Raw genomic sequence first — 18509 nt, forward strand, 5'->3', positions numbered from 1 at the left:
CTCACAGATTCCGAAACAAGAAGAAATGCTTCAAATTTGAGAGTATAATTTGATAATTGTGGTGGATGAGCTTTATGTTGAAGTAGCGAATGGTTTGCCCGATTCAAGACATACATACATAATTAAAAAATTTTAAAAGTTTTTATTCAGTAAAAATGCTCACTTGATCTTGATATCTTTTGAAATCTGCATTGTTCAAAAAAAGAAAAGAAAACAGAGAGTTATTTTATAGAAATTCAACAATATTCATTTGAGGTATGACATAAAGATGAGTTGAGAAAAAATGTAAGCAGTGATTCCTTGACAAAAATAGTGAGGGTTTTTCATATAATTATTTTTGATATTTAGGCAATGGCCTAAGTAAGATGTCTAAAAACATCTTAGGCCTAAGTTAAAATAATGACATGCGCTCAGATTCAATATGTTTCGTCACAGATATATAGCACTCTGATTGGTTTACATTCTACGGAAGTTTCGCGTACTTCTCGATTGTTTGATTTGTTTTACGGAATACAGACAAATTTGAAGAAAGTGAAATATTCATGAAATGGATTTTTAAATTATTGTTTTATAAATTACTCTCCATTTACTGCCATATTGACTTTCCTACATATTCATTTCGGAATGAAGATATTGTTGGTATTGTATTCATGTTTTCAACAATATTAATATGAACTTTTTGCTATTAAGTACCTATAAGTAATCAAATTACTATAGTTAGCTTATTATTATCTCATGATTCAGGCCATCTTTCATGAGATGATAATACGATGAAAAAAAAAGGTAAAGTAAGGTTTACAAACACAAGTGCATTGTCTATCTATGTATCATGAATGGGAATAATGAGTTACGGTCCTGATAGTCGACCGCCCTTGTTTGATCCATGTATGGAGGGTAGAGAGTCTCTCTACCCTCCATGTGAGGAGCCCCGAAAAAAGGAAATATGAGGGATTGGGAGTGGTACGTGGTACCAAGTTACTACGGTGAACTGCCGGTTTGCCCTCGCATTTGAGTACGCACGCAGCAGCTGCAAGATTTCTTACATTAGTCATCCACGGTTTTTCGCCCAATCAATAGCGTGAGTTGCATCGTCTAGCAGTATTATTTGCATTGCAAAGTGTCCAGCCAGTTAAGCACGAGAGTTAATCCAAAGAATTGAAAGTGAGTATTGAGATTTTTGTGCTTTAATCCAATAAAAAAATGGCAAAATCCACGCTCTTAACCTAATGATTCTCTCAAAACATACACCGATTGGTGCTAGATTCAAGGATACTTGATAATGCTGAATAGTTTCTGTTGAATTAATATAGAATAGTTACATTTGTTTTGTCATATCGTGAGTTTGTTTTCCATTTATCCAACTCTATTTTGGAACGTATTTGTGAAAGAATGTGGAGAATGTTCACTTCGGCATTATTGGATATTAGAAAGTTTGTTAGAGGAAAAACTACCTGGATATTCTACCCGCTTTTTTGAACGTAGGGTGAAATCTGAATACTTAAAAGTGAAGGACCCTGCCTCAACTGCTCTATCATATCTTCAAAACACTAATTGCTGAATTCATGAAATACACGGTGTCCAAGAAACGATGCTTTTTCATACAATGGGATATATGGGGCCTCAAAATAAAAGAGTAAAGAACCTACCTCAGTCAGTAGATATACCCCACTTAAAGTTTGTGATTCGTATGTAGAAAATATATTTTTTTATTTTTTCTCACACAATGGCGACTGAAATCTTAGGATTTTTCGTCTCCTTGAACTACATATTTCTATGTACCTATATATTTATTGAAAAAAATGACTAGGTGGATTGCATGAGAATATGAGAAAATCTGATCTTTTATAGTCACCTTGAAATTTTTAATTTTTTTTTTCGTCAAGGGTTCAAAAAATTATTGTGTTGAAATACTTGTTTGCTATATTTTCTGAAATGGTGGAATACACCTGGTCATTGTTTATTATTATATGCGCTGCTGTTAATTCTCCCGAATTTCAAAAATTATAAAATTGGATAGAATTCCATCTACTTCATGAAAAAAATATAGTATGTATATCAGGTTCAGTTAACACAGGACCGGATTAGGCACGTTTGTTCGCCCAGGCCAATTACACAATGCCGCCCTTTTCAATTGAGTAAATAATTAAAAAACATGCCAATGTTTTGATTCATTTTTTCCAATCTCTATATATATATATCCGACTGCCCAGAAAGATTATTCTTGAATTCTGCAGATCCCAAATATTTACATGTCTCAATCATAATTCAGAATTTAAAATATTCCCCATCCTCCACTATGTGGTTCAATGTGAGGAAAAATATCTTATATTTAATCTTTTTTGTGTTTTATTCGAAAATCCTCAATATGAACCACCTTTTCTAAACTGAAAAGGGTTGAAAAGGGTCGAAAATTAGGGTGAATAAGTTAATGGAATTTTTTTTTCTTTATTCAAAGAACTTCGGGTTTTCAGTTTAGAGCCAGTGCCCTGGAAGTGAATACTATACCATTAAGAAACTATTTGAGATATGTGCATCCTCAAGTTAGATTGGAAAAATTCCTATTTCGTGCTATCCAAGTTTTGGAGTTACGACTTTTCAATATTTCTTTCTAAATTGTCAACCATTTAAATCATTTCTATTCAGCCACTTCTAGTAGGTATATAGAGTATTCGATTAATTAAATTGAACCATTTGAACCATTTGTTTTCTATTTATTTTCGTAATTCATAAACATTCTTTATCGTCTTGAATTAACACTGACTTTGAAGTTCATCAACCTATTTATTCATAAGGAGGGCCTCTATCATATCAAAACCCGGGACAATTATATGAATACCAACATTTTCGAGTCATATATGGGCAATTATGGTGCTACAATCGTAGCTTTCTCAAGCATCACACACAATCTTTCGTAACAAAAAGAATGACTAATACTCCATAATATTATCACCGAGACCTTTGACCACCAACTGTGATAAATTCTTGGTTTTAACTTTCAACACAATACAATCTGTTTTCCTCATTTTGTAAAGACGTACTTGAATATTATACCCACCTATGAAATCCTAGTCTTTTTCTCGTGGAGTTATTTTACTGAAATTGAAATCCAGACATTGTCAACGCTTTAGCTTTTATAGCTCTAGTTTCGCATTGTTCACATCTGAAGGTAAAATTTGAAAAATAATTCGTTTTTTTACTCGATGAAATCTTCGTTACTTATCGCATTCATTTGAAGATTAGAATGATTTGGTCGTTTCTTAGCAAAAATTATCTGTGACCTATTCATTGAATTGTTGATCCCTAATTAACTTTTTAGGTGATAAAACTATTTTGCCCAGGAATTTTGGGTCAGAGACCCAAGCACTTAATTCTTAAAATATCCAAGCTGTCGACTTAATTTTTTTTCCAACAATAGATCCGACAATGAGCACACCCTTAAAATATTTTCATTTATATTCCTACCAAATGTTCGAAAATAAAATACACATACATAAATTCAGTTTTTTTAATGGAATGGAAAAAATATTAATGCATACTTGACAACCTTGATAGAGTCATGCGATGTTATTCAGCTAAGTGAATTAATAAATCCTACAGTTCACCCAGATACCGAAGGATTTGTGAAATTAAAAATACAGGGTGATCTTACTAGTGCTGAATGCAATATACTTTTGGATCCGCTGAGGGCTATTTGCAGCACAAATATAGGCTAAATCGAATACTTCGTTCAGGAGATGGTTTTTATTCACATTTAAATTAAAGACAGCTTGTATATCAGAATCTAATAGTCATAAATAACATGTGTTTTTCATCCTATACGGGACACTCTGTATAATACATTTTGAATATGTTTTCACGATCTGAATTCCTGTAACTTAAGAACGAAATGGCAATTTATGAGTAACGTACAGAATTTTTGAATGTATGATAAAAAATAGAATAATAATCAATTTTGCCTATTTGAATCTTTTCTAAGGTGTTTATCACAAAAATTCCCGGGAGGAAACCCACTCATTCATATCGAAATTCGTTGAGGAAGGTTAGGGCAGAGCTTAAATATACAGAGGACAGGAAATATCTCTATGCGTCATGTTTTCACTTAAACGAATGAGCGTTTCTTTGTGACAAACCTTACCGAGTATTCATTATTCATAAACAATTTATATTGGCAAGAACAATCGACTGTTTACATTAAAGGATGTGTAGGGAATGTTTCCAAGGAACTGTGCTTGTGAGCAGTAAACAAATTCATCACCACTTGATACGTGATATTTGTAGCAGAGTTGATTGATACTTGGAAGTTGGAAGGTTGTCGTACTTTCAATGAGATTATTGGATCAATGCAAAATTCGGATAGAATAATGACAGATACTACAGGGAGAAGACAATAAGTCAAGTTTTCGTGGAACAATACATTCCGTCGCCTCTCTCTACTCCTATTGTTCTTCTTATCGAATTTTTTGGGAAAGATTCGATCGAAAGAACGATATTAGTAGAGAGAGGCGATGGAGTGTATTTTTCGAACTTACGTCCAGTTTCATAATCAAATTTAAAGTCACTTCGAACTTATAGCTTCCTTTACTGTAGAGTGAAAGGAAGCTTTAAATTTAAAGGGACTTAAGGTTCGATGATGAAACCGGCCGATAGTGTATTTAAGGCGGTATTATGTTGGTTCAATCAAATACAACGTGTCTGGATTGAACGTTTATATATCCATTCATATTTATTTTAGCAGTCGGTTGGCCATGAAATAATTTTCTCAAGTTTTTGTAACTTGGCCCTCATGAAATGTCGTTAATGTCATAACACCGTTGCCACAACTAATATCAATATTTATTACGAAAATGCCGAAAGGGATTGAAAAAAGAGACAGGGTTTCAAGAAGTGCTATTCAGAATTCAGGTCCGCTCATTCAAATAGTTATACCCTGATATTCTAAAATCCACAATACGTCAGACGGTAGCGAACATATTCAATGTAAGGGAATTTATATAATATTATGAAAATTTCTAACGGCATGCAGACAGGAATCGAGAAAAGTACCACCTAGAGCAGGATTCGAACCTACTGGGTGGTACTTTTTTCAGAATTCAATTCCTGTCTGCATGCCGTTAGAAATTTTCATAATATTATAATTCAGACATTAAACTATCATCACAATTTATATAATGTTTCATCTGAATCTAAACGACTTATATTTCAGCTGAATATTTCCACAATCAGAAAGATTGTGAATGAAGAGGATGACAAAGAATTTCCTTCTATTGGGAGACCCAAAAAAGTGGTGGCATTTGAGAGTTTTATGTTTGAGTGAATTAATGCGAAAAGTTTTCGATGAATGTCATCGTAGGATAAGTTCCCGAAAATTAATTTTTCATTTGACTTGTCCTATAGATTGTTAATGTCGTGAGGTACCAATAAATACCTAATTATTATTATATAAATAATATATTAAGAAGAACAGCCACAAGTACGCGCCAGTTGTCCTGTAATTGTTTATTCATGTGAAATTTTTGTTCAAAGGTGAAGTTCATCTTGACTTGAAACTTCCTTTAATTCCTTTTACTTATATTGATGCAAGATGATTTTTGTTGAAGAATTTAACATTCTTGTAATTATCTGTTAATTCCTTCGGGAGATACCCATTCCCAACCACTGCACCATATGCATTTAATCTTTGGGTTAATATTTTTTAAATCTACAACTGATGTAACGTATTCAAACTTTAGCCAAAGAAGATAACGAACATTAACTCTCCACAAGCTAGTGCATTTTATGATATTATACTGATCTCTTGTATTTTCCATGCAAATAACTGGATTTGGTATGCCTTCAATCAGTTTGTATAAACTTGAATTATGTTCGTCACATATTTTCCGAAGAGATTCGACATTGTGATAAAGTACGTAATAACAGAAACTTTTACGTAGAACGGGCAACATAGCGTTGATTTAGAACCCAAAAATGTTTTGACAAGCGTCATAACCCTACATTTTCGTACTATACAGAGTGAAATGTGTCATTTTTCTATGGTCAACCGAGTGCTAAAATAAAAGTGAATGGAGTATATATACATAATTCAAAAATTGAAGTGCATGTAATAATATTGAACATAAAGAGGGAAATAAAAAAAAATTATATATGTGCTGATGTATTAAGTTGATGTTTATAAACGGTTAACCTACGTCGAATAACAAAAGTTAGCAAGACTTCTTCAGATCGACAGTATAATGAAAACTAAAGATTTTACTTGGTGCAGTCTGCAGACTTAAAAAAAGTCCCTTCTATAACAAATACCTTGAGGATGGGGCCTCCTCTAGTTCTAGACAATGAAAGGTCTTTGTGCTCCTTTCCTGAAAAGTGTATTGACCTTTTCATATTCTTTGATTTCCTAGTGACTGGAAGCACAGGCTAAAGAGACCTTGTTATTCTTGCCTAATTAGCACCCTCATCAAAAGTTACATGACTTTCATAAATCACTACACTCATCTTGGTCCCAGCATCTTCAGGTTGAAATGACTGTGGATAAAATAGTTTTGATGAAATTCTTTTGAATGTCGAATGTTATCCTTTCAATTCGGAAATGATTTTGATTACTTCTGTTCATAAACGATAAAGTTTTTCATATTTTGTTATTTTTTACAGATGTCTCACATAACAGTAGGATACACAGACAAAGTTAGGAAGATCCAACCAAGAGGACCAGCAGGAAGTATATCTGACATATTTGGTTTTTCCGACGACGCGACCGTCAGAAACAACAAGATTATCAAGCAACAGGAGTCAGATAACACAAACCAAAATAGAGACCACACGGAAACGAAAATGTGCGAGAGGACAGAATCACTTTCTATAGAAGCGAATTCGAACGAAGTTAAAAAAACTGTGGAGTCAACAAAAATAGAAGAAGTCAAACAGACACAAGTAACAACTTCTGTCGAAGTTACTAACAGTGAATGTTCAAATGGGAACGTGAAAGAAAACGGAAACGCAGCGAAACAATATAATAACGTCGTTCACTCATATGAAAAAGATTCTGCCACTCCTCAGAAGAGGAACCGCGTTCCACCAGGTGGCTACTCTGCCGGTTTTTGGTAATCATCATCGTGACTGAGATTTTTCCTTTATTGAAAGATAAAATGCAATTCCTATGATATCTATATGGAGATATAAAATTGAGCATATTATATGTATTGGTATACATACAAGTTTTGTAATGCACATTTGAATACAATATTTATAAAGAGGCGTTTTTCATTTCTCGTTTTACTCTATTTTTTAATGGTCCTAAACATAATACGACTAAAATAATTATTTATTATTATTTTAGTTGTTTTCTGGTGCTGAATATCCATTATCCCATACTAGACTTTTGTGATTAACCTTAAGGCGATGTAAATAGACAGATTCAACTTGTCTCACTGTGAATGGGTAAGTATGTAATACGATTCTGGAAAACTGAAGAAATAGCGCAGAAAATCGAATCATCAATTTTTTTTTATTGTACACCCCCTCATCGTCTAGTAATGAGGTACTGTTTCAAATGATTTGTGTGTCTTGAAATGTGTTTGAGAGCACATGGACAGTTTTTCAATATTGAATACCTATATTGTCAACAAAAGATAAACAAGTATTTAGAGAATTATTTTGAATGACTAGCAGATGATTTTAGATTTCTATCAGAATAAATATTCATATAAAATGCTCCTCAAAAGTCGAGGATATCGATGTTTTTCGAATGCATCTCAATTTTTTTTTTCAATTTAGTTATTAAGTACATTAACTTGAAACGATTATGAAACATCTTGTGGTTTATTATGAAGCGAGTTTTTAACAAGTCTGATCCATTTTTATCCTCGTGTGTTAGAAATGAACATTCTAATGCTGAATTAAATAAATATCAGAACATCAACAGGAAAAACAACATTTTTAATTGATTTTGTTTCAGAGATTGGGAGTGAAAACCCCAAAAAGTTTAAAGAAATGCAGAATCCTCCCAGAATAAATTTCAATCGATAACTAATTACCTACTTTAGGTAAATATCCGTTTTGTTAATTCAATTTCAATTCGGCAATTCATACCAATTTTTCGATAAGTGAAATAAACTAAGGAGAAAATGAAGTGGGACAGCTGTAATATTGCCTCAGATCTGATTTAACTAATTAAAACTTTGGTGATGTTGGAATTTCACCCCGAAATGCAGTGCCGGTTCCAGGAGTTATTTTTTCGGGCGGTGTTGTTCAATTTTATATTTGAAATTCTGTGAGGTGATTGTTTATATAAAATAGGTAAACCTATCTTTCTAATTGTAATATGAGCAATATGTTTGAAAGGAAATTCCTTTGAAACTTATTTTTATTTGAAGGGGGAAATAAAATCATTTCACGAAATTCGAAAAAATATTTATCTCGAGATCTCAAAGAACAACTTTTCTAGTAATAAAACCCTAAATTTCATCGACCTCGTTTCTCGAAGCAACCGTTCGGTCTTGACGAATTTTCAACTGAACCCAACTTTTCAGTATTTTCAGAAGGTCTGTTTTCGAGTCGTTTATCTCTCAATAAAAGTAACCGTAGATGGAAATGTGATACATATTCTGAAAGAGCAACTCTTCCAGTAATAAATCTGAAAATTTTATCCATCTCGGCGCAACCGTTCGGTCTTGACGAAATTTTAACTGAACCCAGCTTTTTTAGGATTTCTCGAAGGTCAGCTTTCGAGTCATTTATCTCTCAATAAAAATTAACGTAGATAGAAATGTGATATATATTCTGAAAGAGCAACTGTTCTAGTAATAAATCTGGGAATTTCATCCATCTCGGCGCAACCGTTCGGTCTTGACGAATTTTCAACTGAACCCATCTTTTTCAGGATTTTTCGAAGGTCGTCTTCTATTGAAAAACAATAGCAGAATAAGTGCAAAGATTAGCAAGGAATACCCAAGTATGAAAAATAAAAATCAACTACTAATCAGATAAAAAAAAAAACTTTCTTAAAGGCTCTACTCCCGAATTCTTCGCCAAAAAAGATAAAATTTTGGCTGTCCTACACTGGTACAATAAGCAGGAATTGAAAAAAATAACCTGCGGCAGTATACAGATAAAAGAATGCTTTTCTTGGAGCGATCCAGTAATGTCAAAATAGTTAGTCGAACATATTTCAACAGGCAATATTTACCTGACCTACACTATTTGTTGCTTAGTTTATTTTATTTTTATATGTCTTCTTTGCGATATTAATTTAGAAATAAAAACGGTAGTGTTCAATTTCAAAGATGATCGGAATCATACAGATGGTAGTCCATAAAATCATTCGTAAAAATCATGGGTACGATCCTGCTGTTTTACAATACACACAGACACAAGTATTTCACGCAACGATTATATGCAATAAAAAAGCAATATTCCCATTATAATCCACTTCATCAGAATGCAAAATAGGATCGAAATGACTCATTTCCATTCAGCTCTGCAAATGATCTACTTTGTGTGGTAGGCGTTGTGTAGGCTCAAGGAATCGCTAGGACTTTTCCATAATAGGCGAATCAAAACATATTGGAAGAAGTCAAGTTCGAACATATGCATATTCTTATTACGTGAGCGTTCTAATGTAGATCCACATTTTCTGATTATCCACCATCAGTTTTTGTGTGACTTTTGCAGCAGCCTTGGTATTGGCTGTAGAAATACTCACCTGTGCGATATTTTCTTCAGTTTTTTCTTCTTGAAATTGATCTTTAGAACTAATTTGAAGATTACAATTCTCTACCTAGTTAGGTAGAGAATTCCAGTGGTTTTTTTCAGAATGTTTATAAAATAACATTGAATATTGCAATTTGCACGAGGAAAAAAAATCCAAGTAACAATATATGGTATATAGAAATAACGGATAACTCTCTGATTTTTAAGGCTTTCAATGACTATAATAATAGCTTACCTCAGATTATACGATACGTATGTAATATAAGATAAGGCTTGTACAAACCTGAAACATGCCAAATATAGTTCAAGGTTGCATATGAGAGATGTGAAAAAATGTTGCAGATATAGTCGATTTTGGATATTCCAGCTGATGAGTGGCATGTGCCCTTCTTTGGAGTTATTTTATTTAGTTGTATTTTACTGTGGATAGTATAATTAGAAGATACGAGGATATATTGAGAAATTCTTAGCCTAATATAGAACCAAACAAAATTTGAACGTCGAAATATTTTATAATATTACTCAACATATTCTCCTCTTAATTGGATACATTTATAACAGCGAACCTGTAACGTCTCTAGACTTTAAAAAAAATGTTTCTTCTTGCTCTGCAAACCAGACCTCCACAGCTTTTGTTACCTCCTCGTTGAAAGAAAATTTACGACCTTTTAAACTTTTTTTCAGTTGGTGAAAGAGATGATAGTCAGATGGAGCCAAATCTGGCGAATAAGGGGGGTGTTCTAGTAATTCAAAGCCTGAATCACGAAATTTTTTTATGGCAACATGAGATTTGTGTGCAGGGGGGTTGAAAACACCTTTGGATAGCTTTCCGCGTTTTTTATCTTTAATTTTTTCCCGTAGAGTGGTCAGTAATGTCGAATAGTAATCTCCGGTTATTGGCAATCCCAAAAAACTGAAGCAAGAACTTTTCCAGCAGATTTTAGGACCTTAAACTTCTTAGGTCTTGGAGAACCAGAGTGTCGCCATTCCATCGATTGTTGCTTTGTTTCTCGATCGTAGAAATGTACTTTCAAACATTTTGGGATCCATTTTGCAGCAAATTTTGTACTTCAAATTGACGTGGACTATATGATGAACGCGTTCGTATGAAATATTCAATGCTTCAGATATCCGTTTCAGCCCAATTCGACGGTCTAATAAAATCATGTCATGAACTGCATCGATATTTTCGGGGACTGGCACAGAAACTGGCCTTCCCGATCGGTCATCATCTTCAATGGAAAATTTACCTCTTCTGAAGCTTGCAGTCCAATTTTTCACTGTTGCATACGAAGGGCATTGATCACCAAGGGTATTAAGCATATATTCGTAAATCTGCTTACCTTTTAACTCTTTTAAATACAGGTACTTGATGATGGCTCGATACTCCAATTTTTCGATGTTCACAATTTCGGTGGACATCTTCTTTCTTTTAATTCATTGCGTAACTCTGGTTTACTTTTTCGACCTCAAACTTCACACTGACACTTCTAATGAGTTATTGTTCGTTGCTATGGTAACGCAATATTTTTTTTATGCATGGAATTGGTCTAGGCTAACTAGATATCAATACATCCTCGTATAATAAAAAATAAATACGAGGATGTATTGATATACATCCTCGTATATTTATGTTTTAAACGAAATAAACGTTTTCATTATGAATATACATCTAAAGAAAAATTTGCTACTTCTTACTTCTTCCAATTAGGCTTATAATTCAATTTATAATAATCGTAATAGCGCTAATGGGGATCATTTTGCTGCATGAATTTTGGAGCTATTATTCTGTTCTATAATTATATCAAATTACATTGTTTGATTCGGATCCTTTTGCTATGAATTATGTGAATTACTATGGAATTGAAATGGGGAAATTTTCTGCACGAAATGCTGAAAGAGTCTCAGCCTTTTGTCTATATAAGAACACAAACCTCTTGAATTTCCATAAAATAATCAATAAAGACCCCGCCGTGTGATTAACATAAATCATAACAATATACCTACTTACCTAGTATATCATGAAGAAATTTATTCCTTTTTTTCTGTGTATGTTCCTCCAAGTCGTACTCTCTGAGAGTCAAAATAAATATACATCCATGTATGATAATATTGACTTGAATGAAGTTGTGCGGAATGAAAGATTGCTGAAAAATTACGTTCATTGTTTGCTGGATGAGGGTAGATGTACCCCTGATGGAGCAGAACTGAGAAGTAAGTGCTTTTTCAATTCAATTTTAGACACTGAAGTGCTGAAGATGCAAATCTTGAAGAAATCTCGGAGAAAACATTAGGCCTGATAAAGTAATAGTTTTCTTCGGAGACTTTTACTACTAGAAAATAGTTTTTGAGACAAAACCAATACTCTAATCTACAACCCTCATCATTCCACATGAAGAATGGAATGTTTCATTTCAAGATACCGAAAATTTTCAAGACAACAACACCATCTTGCTTGAAGCTTATTTTATTGGTTCGAGTTATGAATGCCTTTCAATATGTTTTCAGAAAACTTGCCAGATGCCATCATTAATGACTGCAATAAATGTACAGAAAAGCAAAAGGAAGGGGCCGACTTCATGATGCAATTCTTGATTGACAATAAACCTGAATACTGGAATCGTCTGCAGGTAAAATATGACCCATCAGGAAGCTACAGAACGAAATATTTAGAAGCTAAGGGCAAAGCAGTTGCAAGGGAAGAATCCGAAGAAGAGTGATAGGATTTTCGTGAACTTTCAGTTATTAGTGTTGCATCTTCAGTGAATGAACTGCTGAAAATAAAGTATTGCACTATTTATCATTTGTTTTTTTGTATTTGAACAACTTAGGTAAGTATGAGTGGCGGCTCGTGGTCTTTTGAACCGAGGAGGCTAAAATTTTGAGGAGCAAGGTATTCAAGTTTTCTCAGTCAACCAATTATATTTTTCTCCGAAACCAAGGAACTTGGTTTTGTTCCTGAAATTAATTTTCAGGGACCACCTGTAATAAACCCGTAATAAATCTGAAAATTTTCTGGAGCTCGATGCAGCCTTTCGGTCTTGACGATTATTTAATTGATTCCATCTTTTTGGAAATTTTTCGATAGTGACTTTTGAGTGGATTATCTCTCAATGACAATAACCGTAGATGGAAATGTGATACATATTCTGAAAGAGCAACTCTTCTAGTGATAAATCTGAAAATTTTATGGAGATCGATGAGGTCGTTCGGTTTTGACGATTATTTAATTGATTCCATCTTTTTGGAAATTTTTACGTATAATCACAATTGAAGTTTGCAAATAATATTGCAGATAAACGAAGGTTATCTTCAAAAATGAATGTATTTGCGATGTTTTCAAATTTTTCAGCAAATTGACTGTACTACTGATTCTATTCACTAACGCCATCTATTGAACTGTTTGGTCTGAGAGCAGCGGTTAAATCTTAAATAAAAAACTGTAAATCATTTTCGAATTTCGAATTAAGTTCCATGTTCTGAGTTCGGGGACCCTATTTTGGCTTCTGCGGACCACTGGTGGTCCACGGACCACTAGTTGGAAACCACTGCACCAAAGATTATATCTAGAGATTATTATATTATTATAGAGATTATAATCTTTGCACTGCAGTAGAGCGTCACGACCGCTAGATGTAATGAAGGATTTTCACGAGTTTGAGGCGTAGGATTTTGCTCTGAGCAAGTAGATCAGACTTTCCATAATATATTTATTTAATTTATTGACAATGACAATAATTGTGATGGGTTAGAAATGTATGTACATTATGAATTTTGGTGCTCAGCTTTATGAGGAGGCTTAGCCTCCCCTGATACCTCTGAACGTACATAAATAAATCTTTAAACGATAGATATATTTCCAAAAGCTATAATCTATAACGCAGTCTCAAGAGGTGGGTTTTTTCTACCACTCGTATTGTTCTTCGAGCTGTCATTACTGACATATTTTTGCAAACTATCCAAGAGAGAAGACACTATAACTGACGATTTTTTTCTTATCTGAAATCGACTCATCATACTTCTTTCTTCTTCTTCGTCGAAAGATTCAGAGGACGAAAAGTCGGAACTTTCGTAATGCGTTCCCCCTTGACCTCCCTGCCTATCTAAGAGGGGCGATACTGCTATTCCACTTTCGGGAGAAACACTAGTGCTCAGATTTGCCTCCTCTGGACTGTCCTCGGTCGAGGTTGAGTAGCTTCTGTGGTGGACAATTTCGGAGTAAATTTCGAACAATTTTTTCGCACTACATAGTGGTGTGTAGACCTCGGTAGTTGCGTTGAAACGTTTGTGCGACACTTTGTAGCTTTTCTTCTTTGTGTCGTATTTCACGCACGATCTGAAAGTGTTGCCCCATAGAATCTCGTTGCTGAGGTACGAGGTTACAGTTCTTGATGGTTGGTTGGTGGACAGGGCTGTACCCTCCATAACAACCACTATTTCGAATCTGAAACAAAATCACGAAACTTTACTAATTGATAAAGAAAACAGAGTGGATTTTGTGTCGTTCTCTGTTTCCAGTCTACAGAGTGAGAAGAGAGGAGATGAGATCCCCGATTTTTTGTGGAAAGGCGTGTGCACCGTATCATACTGTCGGACTTATGGAATGGGGGGCTAAATACACTCCTGGACAAAAAACCGGATAGACAAATTTTTCACCAAATTAATATTGAAATAACTTTTTAAGGTGTGCACCAATTTTGATCATTTTGTTGTCTATTTGTAGCCTATTTCATCTAATTTATCACCTTATGTCGGGTTTGTAGAAATTTCAATTGAATTTGATGGTATACAGGGTAGAATTGAAAGTTGCAATTTCCTGGGATCGATTTTGTAAAAGTTGAATGTTCTTCGAAATTAGTTTAAAGTTACCATGAAATTCGTTGCAAATCTTGTTGGACCATACTTACTTTCTAGAAACGAGATCTTTGGCAGAAAGATCCCAAAAAGGACTAGTTTCTGTTATTCTATGTACAATCTCTGTTGGCCATAATATGATACCTATTGGCTCTAACTTTAACGTTTTCAGCAAATAATCCCCATTCCTCATCTTGATCAAGAACGCCCTGATCGAGTTTTGGAACTCATATTTTCTGGAAGGGTCTCTCGTTCTGAATATGAGGCAGAGTTCCCCATCACGTTGGCAGATCTGGAAAGTCAAAAAAGAAAACCAGAGTTAGGCAATAACTTAAAAGAAAGAAGATGTCCACCAAAACTGTGAAAATCGAAATATTGGAGTCTCGAGCCATCATCAACTACCTGTATTTAAAAGGGTTAATAGGTAAGCAGATTTACGAAGATATGCTTAATACCCTTGGTGATCAATGTCCTTCGTAAGCGACCGTGAAAAATCGGACTGCAAGCTTCAAAGGCAGTTTCTGTGTCAGTCCCCGAAAATATCGATGCAGTTCATGACATGATTTTATCAGACCGTCGAATTGGGCTAAAACGGATATCTGAAGTACTGACTATTTCATACGAACGCGTTCATCATATAGTTCACGTCAATTTGGACATGAGAAAAATTGCTGCAAAATGGATCCCCAAATGTTTTAATGTTGACCAAAAGCGTTTAAGGGTAGAAGCAACACTTTCGATCTGTGCTCGATTTGAAAACGATGTAGACTTCTAAAACCGAATTGTTACTATGGATGAGATATGGGTACATTTCAAAGATCCAGAAACAAAGCAACAATCGATGGAATGGCGACACTCTGGTTCTCCAAGGCCTAAGAAGTTTCGTGTCCAAAAATCTGCTGGAAAAGTTCTTGCTATAGTTTTTTGGGATTGCCATGGAGTAATCATGATTAATTTTTTGGATAAGGGTGGAACAATAATCGGAGATTACTATTCGACATTACTGAGCACTCTACGGGAAAAAATTCAAGAGAAAAGACGAGTAAAGCTATCCAAAGATGTCTTGTTTTTGCAATACAACACCCTTACACAAATCTCATGTTGCCATGCAGAAAATTCGTGATTTAAGGTTTGAATTACTAAAACACCCCCCTTATTCACCAGAATTAGCTCCATCCGACTATCATCTCTTTCTTCAACTGAAAAAAGTTTAAAAGGTCGTAAATTTTCTTCCAACGGGGAGGTAATGAAAGCTGTGGAGGTCTGGTTTGCAGAGCAAGAAATAACAATGACAATGAATTTTTCAATATATCCTCGTACTTCCTCTTAATGAATTCTACAATACCTAATTTTTCATCAATCAAACAAGTCAACAATCTTATTTTCTTTCTTGGATGTTCTGGTGTTCTTGAAACTAGAAGAATGAATTTACTCACCACAGCATGTTTAGTGAAGCTGACATCCGAGTGCTGAGTCTTAGGACTTATCATTTTAGCGTAGACGATGCTAACCATACTCCCTCCAAGACCCATTCCGATCAAGATCTGACAGCAGACAAGAATGACAGAACCAAAACAATTTTGTGTTATCGATCTACTTCCATAACCAATACTGGTTTGTGTTTCAATGCTGAACAACAAGTATCCTGAGAAATTGCTGATACCCATCAAGCATTGGGAATATATCGGTTCTGCATCATCTTCATCTCCATTTGCTACGCCTATAGCCATCCAAAGGACGGCGAAGAACACCCATGTAACTAGCGAAGTGAAAAAATGTATTCACAAATTGGCTTAAACAGCTTTTTCAGGTTTTTTTGAAAATAAGCTTTCGAATAGTTTATCTCTCAATAAAAGTAACTGTAGAGGGAAATGCGATAAATATTCTGAAAGAGCAACTCTTCGAGTAATAAATCTGAGAATTTCATCCATCTAGGTACAACCGTTCGGTCTTGACGAATTTTCAACTGAACCAGCTTTTTCAGGATTTTTCCAAAATTAGCTTTCGAGTCGTTTATCTCTCAATAAAAGTAACCGTAGATAGAAATGTGACACATATTCTGAAAGAGCAATTTTTTTCGTGATAAATCTGAGAATTTCATCCATCTCGGCGCAACCGTTCGGTCTTAACGAATTTTTAACTGAACCCATCTTTTCAGGATTTTTCGAAGGTCAGCTTTCGAGTCGTTTATCTCTCAATTAAAGTAACCGTATATGGAAATGTGATACATATTCAGAAAGAGCAACTCTTCTAGTAGTAAATCTGAGAATTTCATCCATCTCAGCGCAACCATTTGGTCTTGACAAATCTTTAACTAAACCCATCTTTTTCGAAGGTCAGCTTGTGCCCCCCCTGGATCCGATACTGATTCTCATATATTTGAATGCTAAAAAAAGGTTTATGTGGATACTTACAAATGAAGGTGAATATTAGAACGCTGAAAGTCCATTTCCACTTTGCATCAATCAGACTATGAACTAAATCTGATCTTTTATCGTGTTTCGTTACGAAATCTGCAGGTTCAATGAGGGTGATTTCTGATTTACCATTTTTCCTGACAAGCCTCCTTCCTTCTGGTTTTTGGTGCTTTCTCAGCAAACTGAACGATGTAAGAATAAATTATATTAATTAGTACCTATACCTATACACATGTATTTGGTTTCCTCTTGTGTTGAGAGGTTTTATACATTCTCGAGTAGGTGGTGAGTACCAAATATGTGAAAATCTTAAAATGACTTTGTATTTACTAGAGATCGAACCTCTAAACTGAATTCATTAATGAAATTTATTGATGTAGTTTCAGGGAAGGATTTTCACCTGTATATTTGTTATTTATTGTCAAAATTTAGAAAATGAATGATTTTTTTTTGGAAATTGACAAAAATTCAATTCATTACTTATGTTCAATAATTAATCTCCAGTTGCAGGAACTTCAAAATGATCCATTCACATTTTAATCCTTCATTAAACTTAAACGTGGTATGTACACCGCTCAATAAAGGATTGCAATTCCAATGGACCTTGAAATTATATTGTAAAAATAATTCGGTCCGTTTTTAAGGCTATCAATGCATTTTTCAGATCAAAATGAGTAAGCAGATCATTCAAAATTCTTCTCCATCATTTATTGTTTACATGCATCTAGGGAATTGAGAATAATAAGTCGTTTTTTTGGGAAAATCATGAATTTTATTCTTGTTGGCATTCCATTTCAGAAATAGTAAAATATTAATTTGAGGCATTACCTTCCAGAACTAAAAAAAACTGAGTGTTGATCATCTGTATTTCCAGTCATCGGAATACACTTGTCTTAAACGGAAGAGAACCACATAAATTTTTCGAATAACGAATAACTTTTCATGGATTTTCCGGTTCTTACTCTCAAAATGAGACCAGTTCACAATAAAGTTCGTACAATAAATATTTGTGTTTTGTTATCATTTGATAAGTAGGTGTACCTTGATACGTCATAAACATAATTACACATTACTGCAAGCCAATTGTTGAATGCAAATAGTACCTGGGAACAACAGATGTTTAATCATAGGTAGAGAACTTCTCCAATTGCACTGTGAAGGATATCATCCATGCGTCAAAAATCTTCTGCTGATTTTTATAAAGGATCACTTACGTTTGAAATCCCTACAATAAACTAATAATAGTTCAAATCTTGCCTTTGACCAGCAGAATATAGAAACTTTCTTTGTAAAGTGTGGGTTTGGTGAATTGTTGTGAGTTTTGAACTTCGAATCGATTAACGTAAAACACCCTCCATTTTGATATACAGATGCTCAATGAATATGGTCAAAGAAAAACCTTGTAGAGAAAAAACAAATGCAACAATTCTAAAAAATTACAGAAATGTTTGTTATTTCTCTTTCCAAAGTGAAAACCAGCTGTTTCGAAAATTATGTACAGGCTGTTTCACAGACCCAAATATGAAAATTCTATAT

The 18509-nt window shown here is 34.2% G+C and overlaps 3 protein-coding genes across 3 annotated transcripts; 2 read left to right on the forward strand and 1 right to left on the reverse strand.

Moving 5' to 3' along the window:
* The first annotated feature begins 1459 nt into the window (after positions 1-1459).
* LOC123308216 lies at positions 1460-7246 on the forward strand. The gene is made up of 2 exons (XM_044890789.1): positions 1460-1478; positions 6646-7246. Exon 2 carries the CDS (start codon positions 6646-6648, stop codon positions 7096-7098), a length of 453 nt encoding a protein of 150 aa, XP_044746724.1. The 5' UTR covers positions 1460-1478; the 3' UTR covers positions 7099-7246.
* Positions 7247-11638: 4392 nt separating this feature from the next.
* LOC123307373 (ejaculatory bulb-specific protein 3-like) lies at positions 11639-12500 on the forward strand. The gene is made up of 2 exons (XM_044889655.1): positions 11639-11916; positions 12211-12500. Exons 1-2 carry the CDS (start codon positions 11724-11726, stop codon positions 12420-12422), a joined length of 405 nt encoding a protein of 134 aa, XP_044745590.1. The 5' UTR covers positions 11639-11723; the 3' UTR covers positions 12423-12500.
* An 892-nt stretch (positions 12501-13392) lies between these two features.
* Positions 13393-17997, reverse strand: LOC123307545 (G protein-activated inward rectifier potassium channel 2-like). Its single transcript, XM_044889902.1, has 5 exons — positions 17802-17997; positions 16971-17155; positions 15993-16315; positions 14610-14848; positions 13393-14146 (listed from the first exon to the last, which is right to left on the reverse strand). The coding sequence occupies exons 1-5, from the start codon at positions 17849-17851 to the stop codon at positions 13576-13578; spliced, it is 1368 nt and encodes a 455-aa protein (XP_044745837.1). The 5' UTR covers positions 17852-17997; the 3' UTR covers positions 13393-13575.
* Positions 17998-18509: the final 512 nt, after the last annotated feature.

The sequence above is a fragment of the Coccinella septempunctata genome, chromosome 2 (assembly GCF_907165205.1).
Source record: "Coccinella septempunctata chromosome 2, icCocSept1.1, whole genome shotgun sequence".
Classification (NCBI taxonomy): Eukaryota; Metazoa; Arthropoda; class Insecta; order Coleoptera; family Coccinellidae; genus Coccinella; species Coccinella septempunctata.